The following is a 21,240-nucleotide window of genomic DNA, read 5'->3' on the forward strand; positions in this document are numbered from 1 at the left end:
AAAGATCTTGTGTCCTCTGGTCTCACGTGTGGCTGCAGGGTCCCAAGGCTTTGGGCCATCCTCCATTGCTTTCCCAGGCCACAAGCAGGGAGCTGGATGGGAAGTGGAGCAGCCAGGACATGAACCAGTGTCCAAAGGGGTTCTGGTGCTTGCAAGGCAAGGACTTAACCACTGAACCATCATACTAGGCCTGTTGTAAAGAGAGCTTCTGACTAATCTCCACGTATGTACAACATGCCAGACTTAGTAAGCTTACCTCCCGTGTGGGTGACAGGAACCCAAATTGCTTGAACTATCACTGCTTCCCTCCAAAAGTTCATCTTACTAGGAAGTGGAACTGTCTGGGACCTGGTATGAAACCAAGGCTCTCTGTGGGATGTGGGCACCCTTCTTGGCTAGCTAATAGTTATGTCGAAAGTCTGTTCTATCTTGTTTCAAAGGCTTATTTATGTATTTATTTGAAATGTAGAATTAGAAGGAGAGACCTTCTATCCACTGTTCTTTTTCTCCAAATGGCCTGAATGGCTGAGGCTGGTCCAGGCTGAAGCCAAAAGCCTCAAACTCCATCCTGATGTCTTACAGGTGGTGCAGGAGCCCAAATACGGAAGCTATTCTCTCATGCTTTCCAAGGCACATTAGCAGACAGCTGGAAATGAAGCTTTGGGACTTTCACCAGTGTTTACATGGGATGGTGACATTTCAGGTGACAATTTAGCACACTGTACCATAAAGTCAGACGTTGGTATAAAGACTTACTTATTTTTATTTGGAAGGCAGATTGAACAGAGAACAGAAAGGATTTTCATCTGCTGATTCACTTCCCAAATGGCCACAGTGGCCAGAGCTGAGCCTGGTTTCCAAGTGAGCGCAGGGTCCCAAGGGCCCTGGCCATCTTCTGCTGCTTTCCCAAGGCATAAGCAGAGAGCTGGCTCTGAGGCAGTGACATGCACTGGCGCCCATATTGGTGGCTGGTGCAACAGGGCAGAGGATTAGCTTCTGTGTTACTATACCAGTCTTTTTAAAGATTTATATATTATTGGATAAGCAGATCAGATTTACAGTGAGAAGGAGAGGCCAAAAGATGTTTTGTCTGCTGATTCACTGCCTAGATGGCTGTGGTGGCTTGAGCTGAACTGAAGCCGGAAACTTTTTCCATGTTTCTCACATGGGAGCAGGGTCCCAAGGCTTTGAGTCTGCGGCTGCTTTTCCAGACCTTGAACAGGGAGCTGGATGGGAGGCAGAACAACTGGGGCATGAGCCAGCAGCACCATGTGGGGTCCCAGCACTTGCAAGGAAGAATTAACAGAGCCATTGTGTTAGACCTATCTCTGTATTTTATGTAGTTTTTAGTTGATTTCAAGAATTTCCTTCTCAATGAAATAGCTTTTTTTCTTTGTAAGTCCTTTCTTGTACTTTGTTAGTAGTAGGTATTATTTAGCATGGCTAGGATTACTAATTTTTTTTTCCATTTGAAAGGCCAGTGTCTTCCATCTGCAGTTTTTACTTCCCAAATGGCTGCAGCAGTGAAGCTGAATCTGTGTGAGGCCAGGAGTCTCTTCAGGGTCTCCCATGTGGGTGTGAGGGCTCTGCTGCTCTGCCAGCTTATTATCAGGGAGCTGGTTCATGATCGGAACACCAGGTCTGGACCAGTACCTGTATGGGTGCTGAGGCCACAGGCAGAGGGTTAACATGCTGTGGCCCAGGGCTGGCCCCTGTTTTCTTTAGTGGAAAAGGAAAAAATTATTTAAAAGTAACAGTGACTGAGAGAGACAAATGAGAGCTTGTCCTACCCAAATCCTCAAAACAAGCCAGGACTGGGTAAGTCTGGGATCCTGAGACTGATTCCTACGGGTCTCCCAGATTAGAAGCAGAGGTGGTCCCCCACATCTCAGGCACTCTGAGAAAGTGTGTAGGTGTCCCAAAGTGGTGGCTTAGTTGCCTGTTTTAGATGGTTTGCCTTATAATTTGCATTTTCCGTTCACAGCAGCTGGTTTTTTTTTTTTTTTTTCATAATACCAAGATAAAGAAGTGTATGCTTTACTTTGAGGGAGAGAGCCAGCTCCTGTCCCTAGTTCACTATCCAAGATGCCCAGAGTGGTCAAGGAGACTGAATTGCACAGCAGCTAGTGAAATGGGTTAAAGTGTTCTCTCTTCCTTTCTATTCATTTCTATTGCAGAATGGCTTTCTCTGATTAACTTTTATGTTATTTGTATTTTTAGGTTCAGTTACTGTAATTGTGAGATTAAAGGAAAGCAATTGGACAGAGTGGTAGCTCTACCAGTGAACCTACTTTTTAAAAGTGCTCTGATTTAATAGAATTACTGTTATTCTCAGGGAGAGAAAGACTCATTTTTTTTCAGTCTTGTTCTGTGCTTGTGAGGTAGAATTATTGTGGTAGATGTAGTACTTATAATTTTAAATAGTTGTGACCAACTGATTCAGGGTGCTCTTTACTGAGGTGATTTTTTTTTATATCACTAAGATTAATTCTATAGTTCTATAATTTGTACTGTTCTTCCCTATTTTTTCTCATGATACCATCATTTTATTTTTATTTAATTTTAAGATTTATTTGTTTTTATTGGAAAGACATACAGAGAGGAAGATCTTCCATCCGCTGATTCATTCCCCAAGCATCTGCATTAGCCAGAGCTGAGCTAGTTTGGACTCAGGAGCCTCTCCCGGGTCTCCCACACGGGTGCAGGGTCCCAAGGTTTTGGGTCGTTTTCAACTGCTCTCCCAGGCCACAAGCAGGGAGCGGGATGGGAAACGAGGCCACTGGGATTAGAACTGGTGCCCTGATTTTTTTTTTTTAAGATACATTTGCTTATTTGCAAGAGGATTACAGAGAGATCGGTCGATTGATCGATGGATTGATTGATGTTGTTCTTCCATCTGTACTGGTTTGCTCCCTGGCAGACTGGGTCTGCTCGTGGTCTAAAACTTGTTCGCTGGCTCCTGCTTGAGTGCAGGTGCCCGAGCACCTAGGCTGTCCTTGGCTGCTTTCCTAATCACATTAGGGAGCTAAGTTAGAAGGACATGAGGGCCAATTTGGGATGCTGCTGTGGCCGGCTGACCCCGCCTTTACTTTTTTTTTTGAAGATTCATTTATTTTTTTATTGGAAAGGCAGACTTAAAGAGAGGAGGAGAGACAGAGAGGAAGATCTTCCATCTGATGATTTACCCCCCAGTGGCCGCAATGGCTGGAGCTGAGCCAATCCGATGCCAGGAGCCAGGAGCTTCTTCCCGATCTGCCGCTCGGGTACAGGTTCCCAAAGCATTGGCCCATCCTCAACTGCTTTCTCAGGCCACAAGCAGGGAGCTGGAAGGGAAATGGAGCTGCTGGGATTAGAACTGGCGCCCATATGGGATCCCAGTGCGTTCAAGGTTAGGACTTTAACCAGCTATGCTATTGCACCAGGCCCCCCATCTTTACTCTTTAGGAAATAGTGTGACTGCTTTAGTCCTTCGTTTCGTGGGTAGGATTCAAGGTTATACTGTAGAACATTAGCTCCATCGTGTAATATGTAGCATGATCTTATCCTTCCTGTATATAGACAATTGGGTAAACTAGTATCAGTAACATACACATGTGGTAAAGGATAAATATCAGCCCTTCAGGACTTTTTTTTAAATTCTAAAAATTTTTTTATTGCACAGTCAGATACACAGGGAGGAGAGATAGAGGAAGTTTTTCTGTCAGATGATTCACTCCCCAAGTGACCACAATGGCTGGAGCTGAGCCATTCTGAAGCCAGGAGCTTTCCCAGGCCACAGCAGGGAGCTGGAAGGGAAGTGGAGCTGCCTGAACACCTGCTGTGTTCATATGGGATGCCCATTTGGGATGTTGGAGGATTAGCCTATTGAAGCGCTGTACCAAGCTTCCCTGTCCCCACTATGAATCCATCTTTCAGTTAGTGAAAGAGACCAGTCATAAGAACTTGCATTCTGTGGCTGGCACAGAAAGCAGTGGAGGACAGCCCACACCCGTGAGACCCTGCACCCGTGTGGGAGATCTGGCTTTGGATTGGCTCAGCTCCTGCCAATGCAGCCATTTGGGAAATGAACGGTAGATGGAAGATATCTCTCTCTCCCTCCCCTCTTTTTAAATCTGCCTTTCCAGTGAAATTGAATAAATCTTAAAAAAAAAAAAAAACACAGCAGTAGCACACTGTATTGTTCATTTATAGCAAATGTCAGAATAGTAAACTTTATAGACAGGAGTAGATCTGTGCTTTGGGATATAAGTTGAAATGGGGGTATGTTAAAGGTATCTACTGATGGATTTTGGAATGTTTCTGATGAAAATATTTTAAAATTCATTGTTATATTTTTAGGATTATCTGCAAATACCAGAAAACTTTGAATTGTACACGCTAAATAGGGGCGTTGTTAGGGTATGAGAATTATGTATCAATAAAGCTGTCATTGGATAAAAGGTTCGCTGTTGCTTCTGTAGTTTTGCCAGGCATCTTTTGTGCATTGTTTATGGATGTCTAAAGGCAACTGTAGTTAGTTGGAATAGTTGACCATCGTTAAGTTTTAAAGTGTCTCACAAAAATACTGAATGTTTATTGTTGAAAATTTGTAGAGCACAGCAAAATGAAGGAACCGACATTTGGGGCAGCAGGTTGAAGTGCTGCTTGAGGTGTCGGAGTGATAGGATTTGAGTTCTGGCTGCACCTTTCCCTTTCCTCCCTGTGGCAGCAGGTGGCCCAGCTGTTGAGACCCAGATTGAGTTCCGAGTTCCTTGTTTTGTCCTGGCCCAGTTCCAGCTAATGCAGGGCTTTGGAGAGTGAGCCAGGAGGTGGAAGACATCTGTGTCGCATTCAAATAAAGTAAAAATGAATCTTAAATGATTTGGAGGGTCTGTAGTGCTGTGGATTTTACTGGTATCCCATATGAGAGTTTTGATTTGAGTCCCAAAATCTCTGTGAAAACAATGGAGAATGACCAGATTCTTGGGCCTTGCCACTCAGTGTGGGACAGACCTGCGTGGAGTTCTGGGCTTCCTACAACTCCAGGCTGCTGCACATTTGTGGGATGCACCCACCAGTGGATGCCATCTCTGCTGGGTGTGTGCTTTCAGAGTAAAAGAGCCGCAGTCCCAGCATCAACAGAGGCCCAGCCAGGAGTCTGGAACTCCATTGTGGTATTCCATATGTGTACAGGTGCCCAAAAGCTGTTGGGCCTTCTGCTCCTTTCCCAAAGTGGAAGACAGTTGGACCAGCAGTGCACCATGTGAGTCTTGAACTTCTGGCCCATAAACACAGCATTTCTTTGGAGAGTCCGAGCTAGAGGGTGGACAGTCTGGAGGTGCAGTTTTCTTCCCTCCACTAGCTCACTCCCCGTATAGCTGCTGTTGGCCGGCCCAGGCTGAAGCTAGGAACACCAACGTTTCTTTTGCGTAAGGGTGCAAGGGCTTGAGCGGAGCAGTGGGAACGTGTGTGTGTGATATGCTGGTGTCACAGGCTTAATATTTTGCTCCTTGATGTTGGTCTATAAATAAATGCTACTTATGTATGTATTTGGAAGGTCAGATTCACGGAGAGGAGAGATGGAAAGATCTTCCATCTGGCATCCCGCATGGATGGTGTGGTTCAAGTGTGCTGCTCCTTTTGGAATGCAGTTCCCTGCCAGTGTGCCAGGGAAGGTGGGGGTGGTTCAGGTGCTTGAGCCTCTTCACCCACGTGGGAGACCTGGGTGAAGCTCTTGATTTTGGTGTGAACCAGGGGATAAAAAAACTGATTCCCCTTGCTCCTTCTCTCTAATGCTGCCTTTTGAATAAATATCTCAAGGAAAAATTGCAGTAGTACCTGGCGTAATGTCAGTTCAAATTTTGGTTAACATTAGGTAATTATGTAGCTTTTTCATACATAGCAGTCTTACAATTAAAATAATTAGTGCACTTTTGGTTATATCCCAGTTACTTTATGAATTAAACTTGTTGGGACTGATCTTACCATGGGTTTACCTCTAAGGCATATTTAATTTGGTTGTTGGGAATTAGCGTGTTGCGATGTTTGGCATATTCAATTAAGCCGTTGCCGGCCACACTTTGATCCCATGTGGCAGTGGGTTCAAGTCTTGGCTCCTGCGTTTCCATTGATCCACCTCCTTGTTCACGGCCTGGGGAATGGCAGTCAGGTGGCTCAGGTGTTTGGTTCTCCGAACCAAAGAAAAAGTTCATGTCTTTTGGCTACTTAGGGAATGAACTTGCAGAGGGAAAATTCTAAACTCCCCATCTCTCTTGCTGTTTATTATAGTTTTGCTTTTCAAATAAATCTTCTCAAACATTAGTACTAATGTAGGAGTGAGAATCACTAACCTGCTTGCATAATGATCATGGTTTCAAAAGAATACTGGCTATGTTTTAACTGAATACATTCAGATGACTTAATGAAGTACTCTAAATGCCTTTGGGGCCCAGGGCAGTGGCCTAGCGGTCAAAGTCCTGGCCTCTAGTGCCAGGATCCCATATGGGCGCCAGTTCTAATCCTGATAGCTCCATTTGCCATCCAGCTCCCTGCTTGTGGCCTGGGAAAGCAGTCGAGGACGGCCCAAGGTTTGGGACCCTGCTCCTGTATGGGAGACCTGGAGGAGGTTCCTGGCTCCTGGTTTTGGATCGGCAAAGCACCGGCTGTTGCTCTCACTTGGGGAGTGAATCATCGGACGGAAGATCTTCCTCTCTGTCTCCTCTCAATCTGACTTTGCAATAAAACATAAATGGGGAAGTGGAGCTGCAGGGACTAGAACCAACTCCTGGAGCATTCAAGGCGAGGACTTTAGCCACTAGGCCACTGCACCAGGTTCAACATTAAAAAAAAAAAATCCTCACCTTGAAATTGCTGGGATTCCAGATGGGTGCCAATTCTTACACCGGCTTCTCCATTTCCCATCCAGCTCCCTGCTTGTGGCCGGGGAAAGCAGTCAAGGACGGCCCAAAGCCTTGGGCCCTGCGCCTCATGGGAGATGTGAGGGAGGCTCCTGGCTCCTGGCTTCGAATCAGCTCAGCTCCAGCCGTTGTAGCCATTCCAGCTGTTGTGGCCACTTGGGAGTGAAACAACAAATGGAAAATTTTCTGTATCTCCTTGTGTAAATCCTACCTTTCCAAACAAAATAAATCTTTAAAAAATTGAAAAAGTTTCCTTAGAAGTGCATTTTAGAAGGCTAGTTTTATTCACATCTGATCTATATTTGAGAATATAGATAGCTTTTGCATGTATATTTATTTTTCTTGCCAAGTCAATTTACAGAGTGAAGGAGAGACAAAGATCTTCTGTCTGCTTCACTGTCCAAATGATTGCAACAGCTGGAGCTGAGCCAATCCAGAGTCGGGAGCTAGGAACTGTTTCCAGGTTTCCAACGTGGATGTACAGATCCAAGTACTTCAGCCATTATTTGCTGCTTTTCCAGGCTATAAACAGGTGGCTGGCTGGGAAGTGGAGCCCCAGGACAGGAACTGGCATCCACATGGGGTGTGGCACTTGCAGTTAGAGGGTTAGCCAGTTGAACTAATGCACCAGCCCAAATCCATATTCTCTAAGAGTTTTTTTTTCCAGTAAACATTGTAGCTGTGTGTCTGCATTTATATCCCGTGTTTGGTTGAGTTGCTTCTTTTCAGCTGCTGATAACCTAAGTTTGTTATCAACCTATGTAAAAGTCTTTGTGAAGATACACTTTTTGGCCCTGCTTGGTGGCTGAGCAGCTAATATCCTCAACTTTAACAGACTTGAATGCACCAGGATCCCATATGGGCGCCGGTTCTAATCCCTGCAGTTCCACTTCCATCCAGCTCCCTGCTTGTGTTTATAGGAAGAGAAAAGCAAGGTTGTTCACTCCCCTGATGGCTGCAGCGGCCAGAGCTTAGCTGCTCTGCAGGTAGGAGCTTCTTCCTGGTCTCCCACCTGGGTGCAAGTGTCCTAGTACTTGGCCATCCTCCAGGCAACCAGCAAGGGGCGGGCTTAGAAGTGGAGTATCTGGGACACGAACTGGTGTCCCTGTGGGATGCTGGTGCAGGAGACAGTCTTGGCCTACAGGAGAGATTTACGAAAAAGAAAGGTTTATGTACTTGTAGTGTTACAGAGAGAGAAGTAAAGGCAATTTCCATTTGCTGGGCCAGTTGGAAGCCAGAAGCTTCTAACAGGTCTCCCTGACCGGTGCAAGGGCTCAAGCACTTGCCATCCTTGACTGCTCTCTTAGGCCGTTAGCAGGATGGTGGATTAAAAGTGGAGTAGTGGGGACTCCTCCAAACCGGCACCTATATAGGATGCCATTGCTGTAGCTGGGGGTTTGATGTGCTACACCACCATGCTCTGTAAATGCCCACAGCGGTTGGGGTTTGCCCAGGTGGAAGCCAGAAGCCCAGGATTGCATCTGAGTCCTAGTGGGTTTCAGTGATCGAGCTACTTGAGTGTTGTCATCTACTTTTCAGAGAGCAGGTTAGCAGGAAGTTAAACAGGAACAAAGCAGGGCCTCACCCCCGCGTGTAAGCATTCCACGAGTGTCTGCAGCCGGGCAAGGATTCAGACCCGGGCAGGTGGATGTGATGCAGGCATCGCAAGTGGCATATTGGCCGAAACTCCTAATATTACTGCTGAAGGAATGATTAATTTAAAATAGAATTGGTTTTGATGGTGTTTCTGTAGCTGAGAAGGATGTGTGCCCATGTGGTGGGCCGCTGTTCCAAGGTTGAGGAAATCCCTCCAAGATGCATTGGTTAACGTAGTCAACCCTAGAGTCTGCTCCTGAAGGGGTGATTGTTTGAAATATTTTCCTGGGGTTAGATGCAAGGATGGACTCCCTTTTAGGAAGTCCTTTTATGATAGGCAGTGAAACATTATTGCCCACTGCCTGCATTGCTTCCATTTGTTCAAATGTGCTTATGCTTTTGAGATCAATGTTCAGTGTGTTGGTTAAAGTTTTGGCTCTCACTTGATTCTGACCGAAATACCAAACTTGGAGAACTATGCAGTTGAGGATGACATCTTTTCTAAATGCATGGTTGTTAATGTGTTGCTTCTTGTTTTACAGGGTTATTTTGGTTTCTAAAACTCTTTGCTTTTAGAAGTTGGTGCACTTTTTCTGTAATCAGACCATCATTTGGACCTTCTTTGCTTGCCATCTAGTGGTAACAAGCAGTAACTGTTGCTAGTGAATGCATTTGCAATTAAAGCCCTTGTAACGGGGTATGAGCACCCAGAGGTTGTGCTTGTGACTTAAGATGCTTGATGGGTTTGTTGTGCATTCATGAATGATCTTTTCTCCCATGACTTTGTGTTTTGGGAAATAGGATTTGTAAGACAAAACATTTTAGAACCTATAAACTTTTTTTTTTAAGATTTATTTATTTTTATTGGAAAGGCTGATATAAAAAAGAGGAGGAGAGACAGAGAGAAAGATCTTCTGGCTGGAGCTGAGCCGATCCAAAGCCAGGAGGCAGAAGCCTCTTCCAGGTCTCCATGCAGGTGCAGGGTCCCAAGGCTTTGGGCCGTCCTCAACTGCTTTCCCAGGCCACAAGCAGGGAGCTGGATGGGAAGTGGAGCAACTGGGATTAGATCCCGGCGCACGCAAGGTGAGGACTAACCACTACACTGTCGGGCTGGTACCAGAACCTATAAATTTTAAAACTTTAAAACTTAGTTAGTTTTACTGGGCAGTATGTTAGTGTGCATTCTTAATATCTTTATAAGAGAAAAGACTCCAGAACGACAGAAATCTCTCATCACTGGTTTCCCAAATCTCTGCAGCAGTCAGAGCCGGGCCAGGCCAGAAACCAGGAGTCAGGAGCTCAGACTGCTCGGGTGGCTGGCAGGCGCCTAGGTCCGGGAACTGTCCCCTGTTGCCTTCCATCAGGGAGTTGGAGTCCCAGGTGGCAGCTTCCCCACTGCGCCAAGCACCCACATGAAGATGAATTTTTCAGGTACTTAACCAAACTGCAGTTAAAAACCTGTTACTTTCCTTACTGAAGGTAAAATTAAAATGTTAAATAATAGCAAAATAAAAATGTTATGTTTAAAACACACAGACATGACTCCAGACCCTAAGAGGGATCTTTCTGTACTGCTGGAGAGAGGCGTCTTCTGGACACACGGTGTGTCGGCCAGGGCTGGGTGCGGTGTGTGAGTGCTTGCGGTGTGGGTATTCCCAAGTTGGCACTGGTTTTGATTCCTGCTCTCCATTTCCAATCCTATTATTATGATGCACTGTGAGAATGGCCCAGTGGGTAGAAGACGTCTTTCAGTTTTGTGATAAACATATTAGGATAGTGTAGCTAATTTTTATTCCATAAACTTAATATTGCAAATACCTGTAATGTTACCTCTGTTTTACATGTCGATGATTGAAGTTTTATTTAAGGGCCCGGCGCCGTGGCCTAGCGGCTAGTCTTTTCCTCGAAAGCACTGGGATCTCATATGGGCGCCGGTTCTAATCCCGGCAGCTTCACTTCCCATCCAGCTCCCTGCTTGTGGCCTGGGAAAGCAGTCGAGGACGGCCCAAAGCCTTGGGCCCCTGCACCCGTGTGTGAGACCCAGAAGAAGCTCCTGGATCCTGGCTTCGGATCGGCATAGCATCAACCGTTGCGCTCACTTGGGGAGTGAATCATCGGACAGAAGATCTTCCTCTTTGTCTCTCCTCCTCTCTGTATATCTTTACTTTGTAATAAAAATCTTTTTTTTTTTAAAGTTGCATTTTAGTGTTTATTTGAAAAGTGAGAGAAGTGGATGCTCCATCTGCCGACCTCCCTGTTGCCCGCAGCAGCCGCGCGTGGCCCAGTGCAGTCGGGACCTTCATGGGCGCCAGGGGCCCGAGGACTCGGGGTTGTTACTTCTCGCTCACAGTGTACCGTGTTAGCAGGAACTGGATCCAAGGTAGAGCCCACACAGACAGACAGACAGACAGTGCATCAGGCAGGGGCAGCTCCACTCACACGGTGCCCGTACTTGAAGCTGTTTTTGTCGAGTCTGTTTTCCGTTAGCTTGTCCTGGTGAGAAACGTCTCGGCAGTGAAGGATGTGTTAGCGAAACCTGTGGAGTTTAATACCGGACTTTTTCCTTGTAGAAATGGTGGAATCAATGAAGAAAGTAGCAGGGATGGATGTGGAGCTGACAGTGGAAGAAAGAAACCTCCTATCTGTTGCATATAAAAATGTGATTGGAGCTAGAAGAGCCTCGTGGAGAATAATCAGCAGCATTGAACAGAAAGAAGAAAACAAAGGAGGAGAGGAGAAGCTAAAAATGATCCGGGAGTACCGGCAGATGGTGAGAACGTTGTGTTTATTCTTTATTCATTGAAGCAGAGGTGACCTTCCGTGGACGCAGCAGCGGTGTGGTGCGCTCAGTGCTGCGGAGGGAATTTCTGTATGTAACGTGTCATTACCCTTACGGTAACAACTCATTGTTTCTGAGAAGGTCTGTTTATTTAATTGCAACAGAGAGTGGGTGGGAGAGAAACGTTCACTCCTTGCAGTTTACTGCCTACGACACACGGGACTGAAGCATGCCGAAGCCAGAGAGTTCATCCTGGTTTCTCCCAGGTGGCAGGGCCCCAGTTAAGTCGCGGGCCTTCCCTAGTGCATTGTGGGAAGGCTTTCTGTTCCACAAGGTTGTAACTGGTGGTTTAGGCTGCTGCGCTGAGCACTTGCTCTAGGTTTGTTCGTTTGTTTGTTTTGGTAAGATGCATTTTTATTGGAAAGGCAGATTTGCAGAGAAGGAGAGACAGGAAGATCTTCCATCTGCTGCCTCTCTCTCCAAGTGGCTGCAATGGCCAGAGCTGAGCCAATCCAAAGCCAGAAGCCAGGAGCTCTTCCAGGTCTCCCGCATGGGTGCAGGGTCCCAAGGCTTTGGGCCGTTCTCAACTGCTTTCCCAGGCCCCAAGCAGGGAGCGGGATGGGAAGTGGAGCTGCCGGGATTAGAACCGACGCCCATTTGGGATCCCGGTGCGTTCAAGGCGAGGACTGAACTCGGTAAAGATTTTCATAGCCATTAACTAGAACCAGAGGTGATTTTGGTCCTCAGTGTAGTCGGCAATGTCTGGAAACATTTTTCGTTTTCCCATTTGCAGAGAGTTGGTGCTGGGTAGACATGCTAAGCATCCTGCAGTGCTGTGTACAGGCCAGTCCCTGCCGCAGGAATCGCCCTAACATCTTGGTGGTACTGCTCTGCAGAAATAGAGCTTAGTGGCTGGACCACATATAAACACAGAATAAGGCAGGCTGGAAGGAGCACGCGGTGATTGGCAGGTGCTGGCAGGCACCTTGGTTACTGGCTCACTAGCTGTGCTCGGGCTGTTAGGCATTTATGAGCAGGGCACTATTTTTATATATATAATTATGTATTTATACACTTGACCAAGGTATTTAATCTTTAAAATGGTCCTAGAAGGGTAGGAAATTAGGCTAACTGATACACCAAACACCTGAAGTCGTCATCTATTGCTAGCTGGTGGTAAGCTGGCATTGATGTTAACATTATCCTTATATGCTAAAGACTGGGTAAATTGTTGTCCCAGTGGGGTGAAGAAACAAAGTTGACCATGCTGGAGACTGGGTTTTTGAGTGGAGTACGTGAAGGAAGCTGAGAAATCTGGAGATTTGAGAATTTGAAGGTCTGCTGTGTTACTGAGCAGAAGTTAAAAGGAACTTGTCTCCAAGGAAGTTACAGGCCAGTAATGCAACAGGAGTATTGGTAATGGAAGAATAGAGCATCTCAGAGATGGAACAGATGTTGAGTATGTGATGACAGGTGCACCAAGGTGCATTGTTAGTGAAGGTGGGAGCAAGGCTGGGAATCTTCTGTTGACAAAAATTGAGAAATGCAGTCTTGAACCTTATAGTTTTTTTTTTTTTTTTTTTTTTTAATTATTTGCAGTGGAAAGGCAGATCAGATTTACAGAGAGAAGGAGAAATAGAAAGACCTTCCATCTGCTGGTTACTCTGGCCGCAACAGCTGGAGCTCAGCTGATCCAGAGCCAGAAACTTGTTTCTGGGTCTCCCACGTGGGTACAGGGTCCCAAGGCTTCGGGCCGTCCTCGACTGCTTTCCCAGTCCACAAGCTGGGAGCTGGCTGGGAAATAGAGCAGCCAAGTTGAACCTGCCCCGAGCAGGGTTTGGAAGAGGAGTTACCCCCGTAAGGAAGGTTTGAGAGCAAAGAAATCTGCCCAGGTCGTCTACGCTAGCAGAAGCCACGGAGGAGGCAGGTTATTTCGAAACGGGCAGGTTTTAGTTATATGGCAGAATTACAGAGGAGATAAATTCTCTACAGTGAAAGGAGTGTTCTGCTCTTGTAGAGTGTAAGCAGTTTGGCTGTAAATGAATATGTATTTAGGAAGGCGTGCATGTTCAGCATTTCACACGGATAGAATGGCGGTTGCATTACTGTTTTTGGTGACCCACGTGATCATAAATCTACAATATAACTTACCTATTGTAAGTGGAGACAGTGATTGCGAAATGCTAACCTCATTAAGTTAATTCATGCACTTAAAAGCAGAGTGTGCACTTGTTCTCTGATACGGTACAGATCTTCTAAACTTAATTGGTGTTTTTCCCTCCTGCAGGTTGAGACTGAGCTAAAGTTAATTTGCTGTGACATTCTGGATGTACTGGACAAACACCTCATCCCAGCAGCTAACACGGGCGAGTCCAAGGTTTTCTATTATAAAATGTAGGTTCTCTATTAGAAGAGAAAATGTAAGGTTAAAAGTTGCCTTGCTTAGAATGCCGACTGCCTCGGAGTGGATTTCCAGCTTTGTCGTTTCAGGGAGGGAGTTGAGGCAGACGGATCCCACTCCCCAGGTAGCTAAGCAGTCAGGGTTGGGTCAGGCCCAGGGCTTGAGGAAGTGTGCTGTGTGCCCTCCAGGGCGTGCCCGGGCCCAGTTCTTTGGGCTGTTTGAGTCTGCCTTCCCAGGAGCAATAGCAGCGAGGTAGGTCGGGGTTGAGGCAGCCAGCACTTGAACTGGCCCCAAGAATGTGTTCTTTGGAGGAGAATTACGTGAGATTGGGTTTCACATTTAAATGTTTTGAGTACTGATTTGCAAATCTGTTCCTTGAGAGTATGGATTACTTTCCAGTATCAACAGTCAAAGATTTCATGGTACAAGGGATAGAAATGTGATGTAATGATTAACGGACTAGCTTGCCGTTCTTTGGGACCACTGCATTGATTGTGTCCGGTAATGTGAAATGTGCTGTGGCAAGAGCTAGATGAGTCGGTCATTCCCCGAAACCTAAAGTGGATGCAGTAATGTATCTTTGTCCCTTTTTCATAGGAGAGATTTTGCTGTTGAAGTGCTGTTCCTAATGCTGCTATTTCTGCTTTGCTTTGTTTTGTTTTAGGAAAGGGGACTACCACAGGTATCTGGCTGAATTTGCCACAGGAAATGACAGGAAGGAGGCTGCAGAGAACAGCCTAGTGGCTTACAAAGCGGCAAGTGATATTGCAATGACAGAACTTCCACCAACGCATCCTATTCGTTTAGGTCTTGCTCTCAACTTTTCTGTATTCTACTATGAAATCCTTAATTCCCCCGACCGTGCCTGCAGGTAAGTCATGACAGAGAACGAAAGCTCTGAGTGTGAAAGTGAGGGGTGCAAGGAGTCTGCCGGCGACTGTCATTGGGTCTGTTGACTGCTTTTCTAGATCTCTCCACACAACCATCTCAGCCTAGTGATTGATATACAGTAGCCTTTAAGATAACTGATAAGGAATTTTTTGTATGGTGGGTTTCAGAATGAGCTGACAGGTTACAAATGGGTTGGGAATGAAAAGTTGTGAAGTATCTTGCATAATGGCTTTTTAAAAGTTTATGGGCCAGGTGCAATAGCTTAATGGCTAAATCCTCTCCTTTCAAGCACTGGGATTCCATGTGGGCGCTGCTGCATGACCCAGGTGCTGTACCCATCCTGCTTTCTGCTTGTGGCCTGGGAAAGGCCTTGGGATCTCATATCCGTGTGGGAGACCCGGAAGAGGCTCCTAGCATCAGATGGGCTCCGCTCCGGCCGTCGCAGCCCCTTGGGGAGTGAATCAGTGAAGAGCTTCCTGTTTCTCTTCTCTGTGTATCTGACTTTGCAATAAAAATAAATCTTAAATTATTTTATTAGAAAGGCAGATCAGATTTACAGACAGCTCCTCGACTGCTTTCCCAGGCCACAAGCAGGGAGCTGGAAGGGAAGCGGGGCTGCTGGGGTCAGAACTGGCATCCATATGGGATCCTCGTGTGTTTTAACCCTAGCTGCCAAGCTACAGCGCTGGCCCTATTTTTTTTTTTTTAATCTTATTTGAAAGGCAGAGTAATAAACTGCTGACTCCTATTCTCAGTTCTGTCTTTTGACTTCTGTTTTGTAAGACATTTTTTATGTTTTCAGGTTGGCAAAAGCAGCTTTTGATGATGCAATTGCAGAACTGGATACACTGAGTGAAGAAAGCTATAAGGACTCTACACTTATCATGCAGTTGTTACGTGATAATCTGACACTATGGACTTCAGACATGCAGGGCGACGGTGAGTGAACGCTGGAACTCGGACTCTGTTGTCAGGCCTTTTGCACTCGGGTTTTTTTTATCAAGGCATAATCACACTTTCAGAAAAATGAAGAGTACAGTTCAGTGGGTGGACTGACATGGAAAAGGAGTCTTTAAAGATTTCAAAATGTTTTATTTAAGTGTTACCATGTTGCTAAGCTCACTTTGCTTTCATAGCATTGTAGGTGATGATCCAGCACTGGGGGCTGACGCTAGTGGCACTTAAGAGTATCTTCTTCATAAGGTAGTTTGAAAAGGAACTTTTTTGAGAACCAGAATGTTACTTGAGGCCTGGTGCTGTCATCGAGATGTTTCGTGGTGCTGGCTGACAGATCTGTAGTCTGCCTCTCAGGAAGAGGGTCTGTGTTTATGGAGTGTTTCGTGGGAAGGAGGTGGGTGTGACCGCTGTTAGCATTGAGATGCTGGTGGCGGGAAGTGCCGGGAAGCAAAGTAGCTTGTCAGTTCCAACTGCGGTCCTTTAGGAATGTTACCCGTGTGTGCGTGCGTGCGCGTAGGACTGAATGAAGTTTGTTGGTTAAACTAGAATTCTGTATTGTCTTTGAAAGACAAAGCAGTGAGTGCTCTTCAGCCTCCTGGTTACTTCTCACATGCCCGAGATGGCTGGGGCGGAGTGCGCCTCGAGCCAGAGACCAGGACTTGCAGTATTTGAGCCATTACCTGCGGCCTCCCGGCGTGTGTCCCAGCAGGAACCAGAGAAGTGGAACCCAGTGGCAAGGCAGTCTTGATAAGGACGGGACCTGGGTATCAGCAGCGACTTAACGCATGGCACATCTGTGCCAGCGCCAGGAATGGCTGTGCTTTCGAAGATGCCACTCCAGGCGGGATCAGGGAATCATGTCGGACAGTAGCACCCCGCCCTGATCAGGTCAGATGTCTGGGCGACTTTGGAGAACTGAGCTGGGACTCGGCTAAAGCTCACCAGCAGTGTGAAGTGTTCAGGTGACCGACTCAGGATTGGCATGGGCTGCACGGCACTTTTCTCCAGGAAAGCTTTACCTAGAATACCGTGTTTCGGAAGCTGCTGGTACCTCCTGCGGCTCAAACGCAAGGTGTCATTTCTGAACTAATGGCTTAAGGTGCCTTTTAGCTTTTAAAATTCTGTTGCAGTGTAATGACTGAGAAACGGTTGGACAGCTGTAGACGCCTTAGTCCTGTTCGCTTCTCACGGCTGCGCTTTTGGGAGGTGAGGATGAGGAGACAAGAAGTGGAACATTTGGGACTCAGTCAGTGGGGTAGTCTGCTGACATTCTCAAATTGATATAGAACACTGTTAAGCTGAATTGCATTTACTTGGGAATGGTGTTGTAGCAGAGTGGGTCATCTTACCACCTGTGGTGCCAGCTCAGGTTCCAGTTTCTCTGGTTGCTTACTGAAAAAGCTTTGGGGGAAGCAGCAGAGAAACGGCCCAGTGCTGAGGCCCTGCACCCACGTGGCAGACCTGGAGGAAGCTCCTGGCTTCTCACTGGCCCAGCTCCACCCCCTGGGGAGTGAACCAGTAGATGAAAGATCTCTAATTCTTTCAAATAAATAAAGCTTTACAATTTTCAAGTTTACTTAGGAACATGGAATTACTATAGTTGAATTGGGAGCTTTTCCATTTAGTTTTTTTTTTTTTTTAAGACTTATTTTTATTATTTTTTATTGGAAAGGCGGATATACAGAGAAGAGAGACAGAGAGGAAGATCTTCCATCCGATGGTTCACTCCCCAAGTGAGCGCAACGGCCGATGCTATGCCGATCCGAAGCCAGGAGCCTCTTCCGGGTCTCCCACGCCGGTGCAGGGTCCCAAAGCTTTGGGCCATCCTCGACTGCTTTCCCGGGCCACAGGCAGGGAGCTGGAAGGGAAGCGGGGCTGCCGGGATTAGAACCGGCGCCCATATGGGATCCCAGGCGTGCAAGGCGAGGACCTTTAACCATTTGCGCCACCGCGCCGGGCCCTCCATTTAGTTTTTAAAGAAATATTAAAGTGTCTTTAAAACAGGATGATAAAATACGTGACTATTTTGCAAGCAAAGGTGCAGGGGTTTCTGACTTGGGAATAGAGTGTACTTGCATTTGCAGTGATGTCGGAGCCATGTGACTTCACAGGCCTCGGCTCCGTGTGGGACGGAAAGGCAGGCTTGTTGTGACGTCAAGGGACGATTCTGTGGGTACCAAGGCCGTAGATATTTTTAAAGTCAGTGACACACATATATAATGTTGCTTTCATGATTGTTCTCCACTCTCTCCTTTGTAATATAGATTCCTAAAGGAAAACCCAACTGTTCCTTTCCTAAAAACCTTTGTAAGTCATATTGTAGCACAGTGAATTCTGCTTTTAGTTTTGGTTCTTCACTAATCACGCCTGCATATGACCATCAGTTGCTTACAAAGCTGCCTGTTCTACATTCTGGGGTGCTAATCCTGGACAGTACTGGCCTGCTGCTCCTGATTGGGTGTGATTTAGTGTGTCGTTGGTATCAAGTTAGAGCTTTTGGCAAATCTAATGGTTGCTTATGAGTATTTAAGTGTGAGTGTTCTAGCCCTGTATGTTAACTGTACATCTCCTGTTGTTTGCGTACCAGTTCCATCAGTAGACTGCTCCTCTTTGTGGGCATCTTCCTGCTGGTTAGGTTTTGTTGGGTCAGCACCCTGCTGTAGCTGCTGCCTGCAGCGCTGTCCCCGCTGGCTCAGCGCGGCGCAGCTCCTGTGCCCGGGAGGACAGGGGAGATCGCCAGGTCACACACATGGGAGCCCGGAAGCGGCGCCTGGCCCAGCGCTGGGCGGTGTGGCCGTTTGTGGAGTAAGCTAGCAGATGGAGAGTCTCCTGCTTTTCCCTTTCTGTAACTCTACACTTTCAAAGCTCTTCCATCTGCTGGTTCAGTCCACAAATGGCTATGATAGCCAGTACTGGGCCAGGAATTCCATTCTGGACTTGCACGAGAGTGGCCAGGACGTGCAGGAGCCGGAGCAGGGGGACAGCAGAGCTGGGAGGGTGCGCATACCGGCTGCCGACGTGATTTCGTGCAGGGTTAACGTGCTACACCACAACACAAGCCCTCTAGTCCCGATGAATGCCAGACCTTCATCACAAGAGATTTTAAAGTGATTGAAACTGTTCTTTAAGCTTTATTGTGTTAAGGTCCTTAAGCTTGTAGAAATTATCCATTATAAAGCATTCAACATTTCAGTTACCTGATTGAGTGCATTGACAGGAAGCTTGCAGCTAAACGTGGAATTTTAAATGATTACAAAAGAAAATAGCTTATTTGTTCCATCCTTTAAGCCTGCATGTTTCCCTTCTGTGGTATAAATGGGTAGATAATTCTTCCGTATCTAGGCTGACTTTCTTTGCATGTCAGAGTGTAGCTAAAATTCCTCAGGCTAATAATCTGTTCAAAAGGCAAAGAGAAACAGCATGAGAGCTGGCCCAAATGCCCCTTAATAACCCGAGCGATGGCTTACCTCTGCATGTGCACGTCACTGCAGGTGAAGAGCTTGCTGTTTGACCAGGATTTTACCAGCCCAGCCCTGAAGGAACACTGCTCCACTTGGTCCTTGAGTTTAATGAGTATATTCTATGTGTAAAATACATGTGGTGCATGGTGAAGGTATTGAAAACTATTTTGGCCTGGGAAACACAAAGCTTGAAAATCATTTTTAAGAGTAACGTTACTTTGGCTGTGTACAGAGTTCATATAATGTAAGACGAACGACCGTCACCGTGGCTGTCCTCCAGCCGGCGCTCGGGCAGCCCTGCTGGCTCACGAGTCTCCGGTGTCCAGGGTGGCGGGAGTGTTCGCCTGCGTGGGTTCATTTAAGGAGCCTTTGTGACGACTAACCGCCCGTCTGTCTCACAGGTGAAGAGCAGAATAAAGAAGCGCTGCAGGATGTGGAAGATGAAAATCAGTGAGACAAAAGCCAACGAGAGAAACCATCTCCGACCGCCCCTCCCCACCCCTGGAGATCCCCATTGTCACTGAGAACCACAAATCTGACTTTTACATTTGGTCTCAGTTTAGGTTCTTACCCTGGTTTTTTGTTTTGTTTTCTTTTTTTTTTTTTTAAACAGTTTTCAAAAGTTCTTAAAAGGCAAGAGTGAATTTCTGTGGATTTTACTGGTCCCAGCTTTAGGTTCTTTAAGACACTAACAGGACTGCATAGAGGCTTTTTCAGCATGACTGTATTGTCTCCATGCCAGCTGTCACCATAGAAACGGAAGTTCCATTGGAAAGCCATTAGACTTCTAGGTAATGCAGCCGAGAGGTGAAGCACATAGAGGCATATGTAGGATCTTTCCTCTTTGGAAATGTTTAAATCAGCCTTGCTCCAATGTTTAAACTTAATCAGATGTTAGCTCGAGGAGTTTGTTTGTAAAAGTGTTTCAAACTCTGCTAAAGTGTTGCTGACAAGCATGGTGCTGGTAACAGTTCAACAATCCGTGGCTGCTCATTCTTGCCTCCTCTTCCTCTCCCTGAAGCAGGTTAGCATTGAAGGTGGTATGGAAAAGCCTGCATGCGTGTTCAGTTCTTTGTTTCTTCTCCTTTCCTCTCCCCTGCCCTCCCTCCTCCCCTCCTTCGCTCGCTCAGCCTCTTTTGTTCAGTATGTGTAACTTGAAGCTAATTTGTACTACTGGATATCTGACTGGAGCCACAGATACAGAATCTGTATTGTTCTTACTGAAACACAGCATGGAATTAACATTAAACTTAAATAAAAACAAACCTAAATTAAAAATGCCAAATATTATCATGCCTCCATCCTTTATACTTCCAAAATAAAATCTCCAGTCGAAATACCTTGGCAGTATTGTTTGCCTGAATGTGAGGGGGGAAGAAAATCTCTTTTCCTTCAGTAAATCATCTGTCCTTTCCAAAGAACACTAAAGTTGGTTACGTGACATGCTGTTTACCTTTACAACATCCGTATTTCTCACAAGCGTAATTATGGGATTCTCCGTGACCCAGTAAGACAAGGACGAGTAGGTCCTTGTCTTCTAGGCCGTTTACCTCTCCCAGCCCTGGCAGCGCCGAGGAAGTCTCTGCAGGGCGCGTCTCGGCGGGGTGCCCGCCACTTCCCAGCTGCCCCGCCCGGAAATGTGCCGGTGTCTGGAGGAGAGATCTCAGGTCACCTGACATGGGACGTGTAACTCCAGCTGATGTCCACTTCATATTTTGAAGCCAGTTTAGTTGTACACCGCGTTACAGTGAGTATCCCTGTAGCGGTTTTGGCCAGATAGTCGCATGTGTAATATGTAAAGTACTTCTTGAAGAACATGTGCTGTAAAATTTGGGTAAATGGTTTTCTGGTTGATACTTCCCTGAAACAACATGTTGACCCTACGTCAATGTTCCAGGTCAAACAAGCTCTTAGTCGCAGACTTGGGGAGCTAAGAAGCTAACAGGTGAATGACCCTGCTGGTGGTTTTGACTTTAAGCCTGTGCCAACAAGTCGCAGGAGTCCTGGTGTTCTGAGCCACAGCCATCTGCTGGCTCAGACGTTTACCAAGGCAGCCCTCGGCAGGGCACGGCCTACGAGCGCGCAGGACCTGCTTCCCTTATACACTGGATCCCGACCCTGGGTTGCAGACCACACAAAACTAGTCCCCAAAATCTGAATTTTGAAGGAGTATGGCTTTCTTTTCAAGGATTGAGTTGTTGGCCTTGTAAGCTATCAGAAGGTGAACAAAGATTGAGTATTGAAGAAAAAGACTGCACC

The 21,240-nt window shown here is 46.4% G+C and overlaps 1 protein-coding gene across 1 annotated transcript in view; it reads left to right on the plus strand.

Moving 5' to 3' along the window:
• YWHAE (tyrosine 3-monooxygenase/tryptophan 5-monooxygenase activation protein epsilon) overlaps positions 1 to 20,266 on the plus strand; it is a 29,815-nt gene extending 9,549 nt beyond the window's left edge. Inside the window, exons 2-6 of the mRNA XM_041001870.1 lie at positions 11,063 to 11,262; positions 13,559 to 13,665; positions 14,337 to 14,543; positions 15,366 to 15,502; positions 19,383 to 20,266. Of these exons, the coding sequence (XP_040857804.1) occupies positions 11,063 to 11,262; positions 13,559 to 13,665; positions 14,337 to 14,543; positions 15,366 to 15,502; positions 19,383 to 19,435 (704 nt within the window). The 3' untranslated portion in view covers positions 19,436 to 20,266. The remainder of the gene's footprint in view (positions 1 to 11,062; positions 11,263 to 13,558; positions 13,666 to 14,336; positions 14,544 to 15,365; positions 15,503 to 19,382) is intronic.
• The last annotated feature ends 974 nt before the right edge of the window (positions 20,267 to 21,240 follow it).

This window comes from Ochotona curzoniae, unplaced genomic scaffold (genome assembly GCF_017591425.1).
Source record: "Ochotona curzoniae isolate NIBS_2020 unplaced genomic scaffold, NIBS_Ocur_1.0 scaffold_2453, whole genome shotgun sequence".
NCBI classification, from domain to species: Eukaryota; Metazoa; Chordata; class Mammalia; order Lagomorpha; family Ochotonidae; genus Ochotona; species Ochotona curzoniae.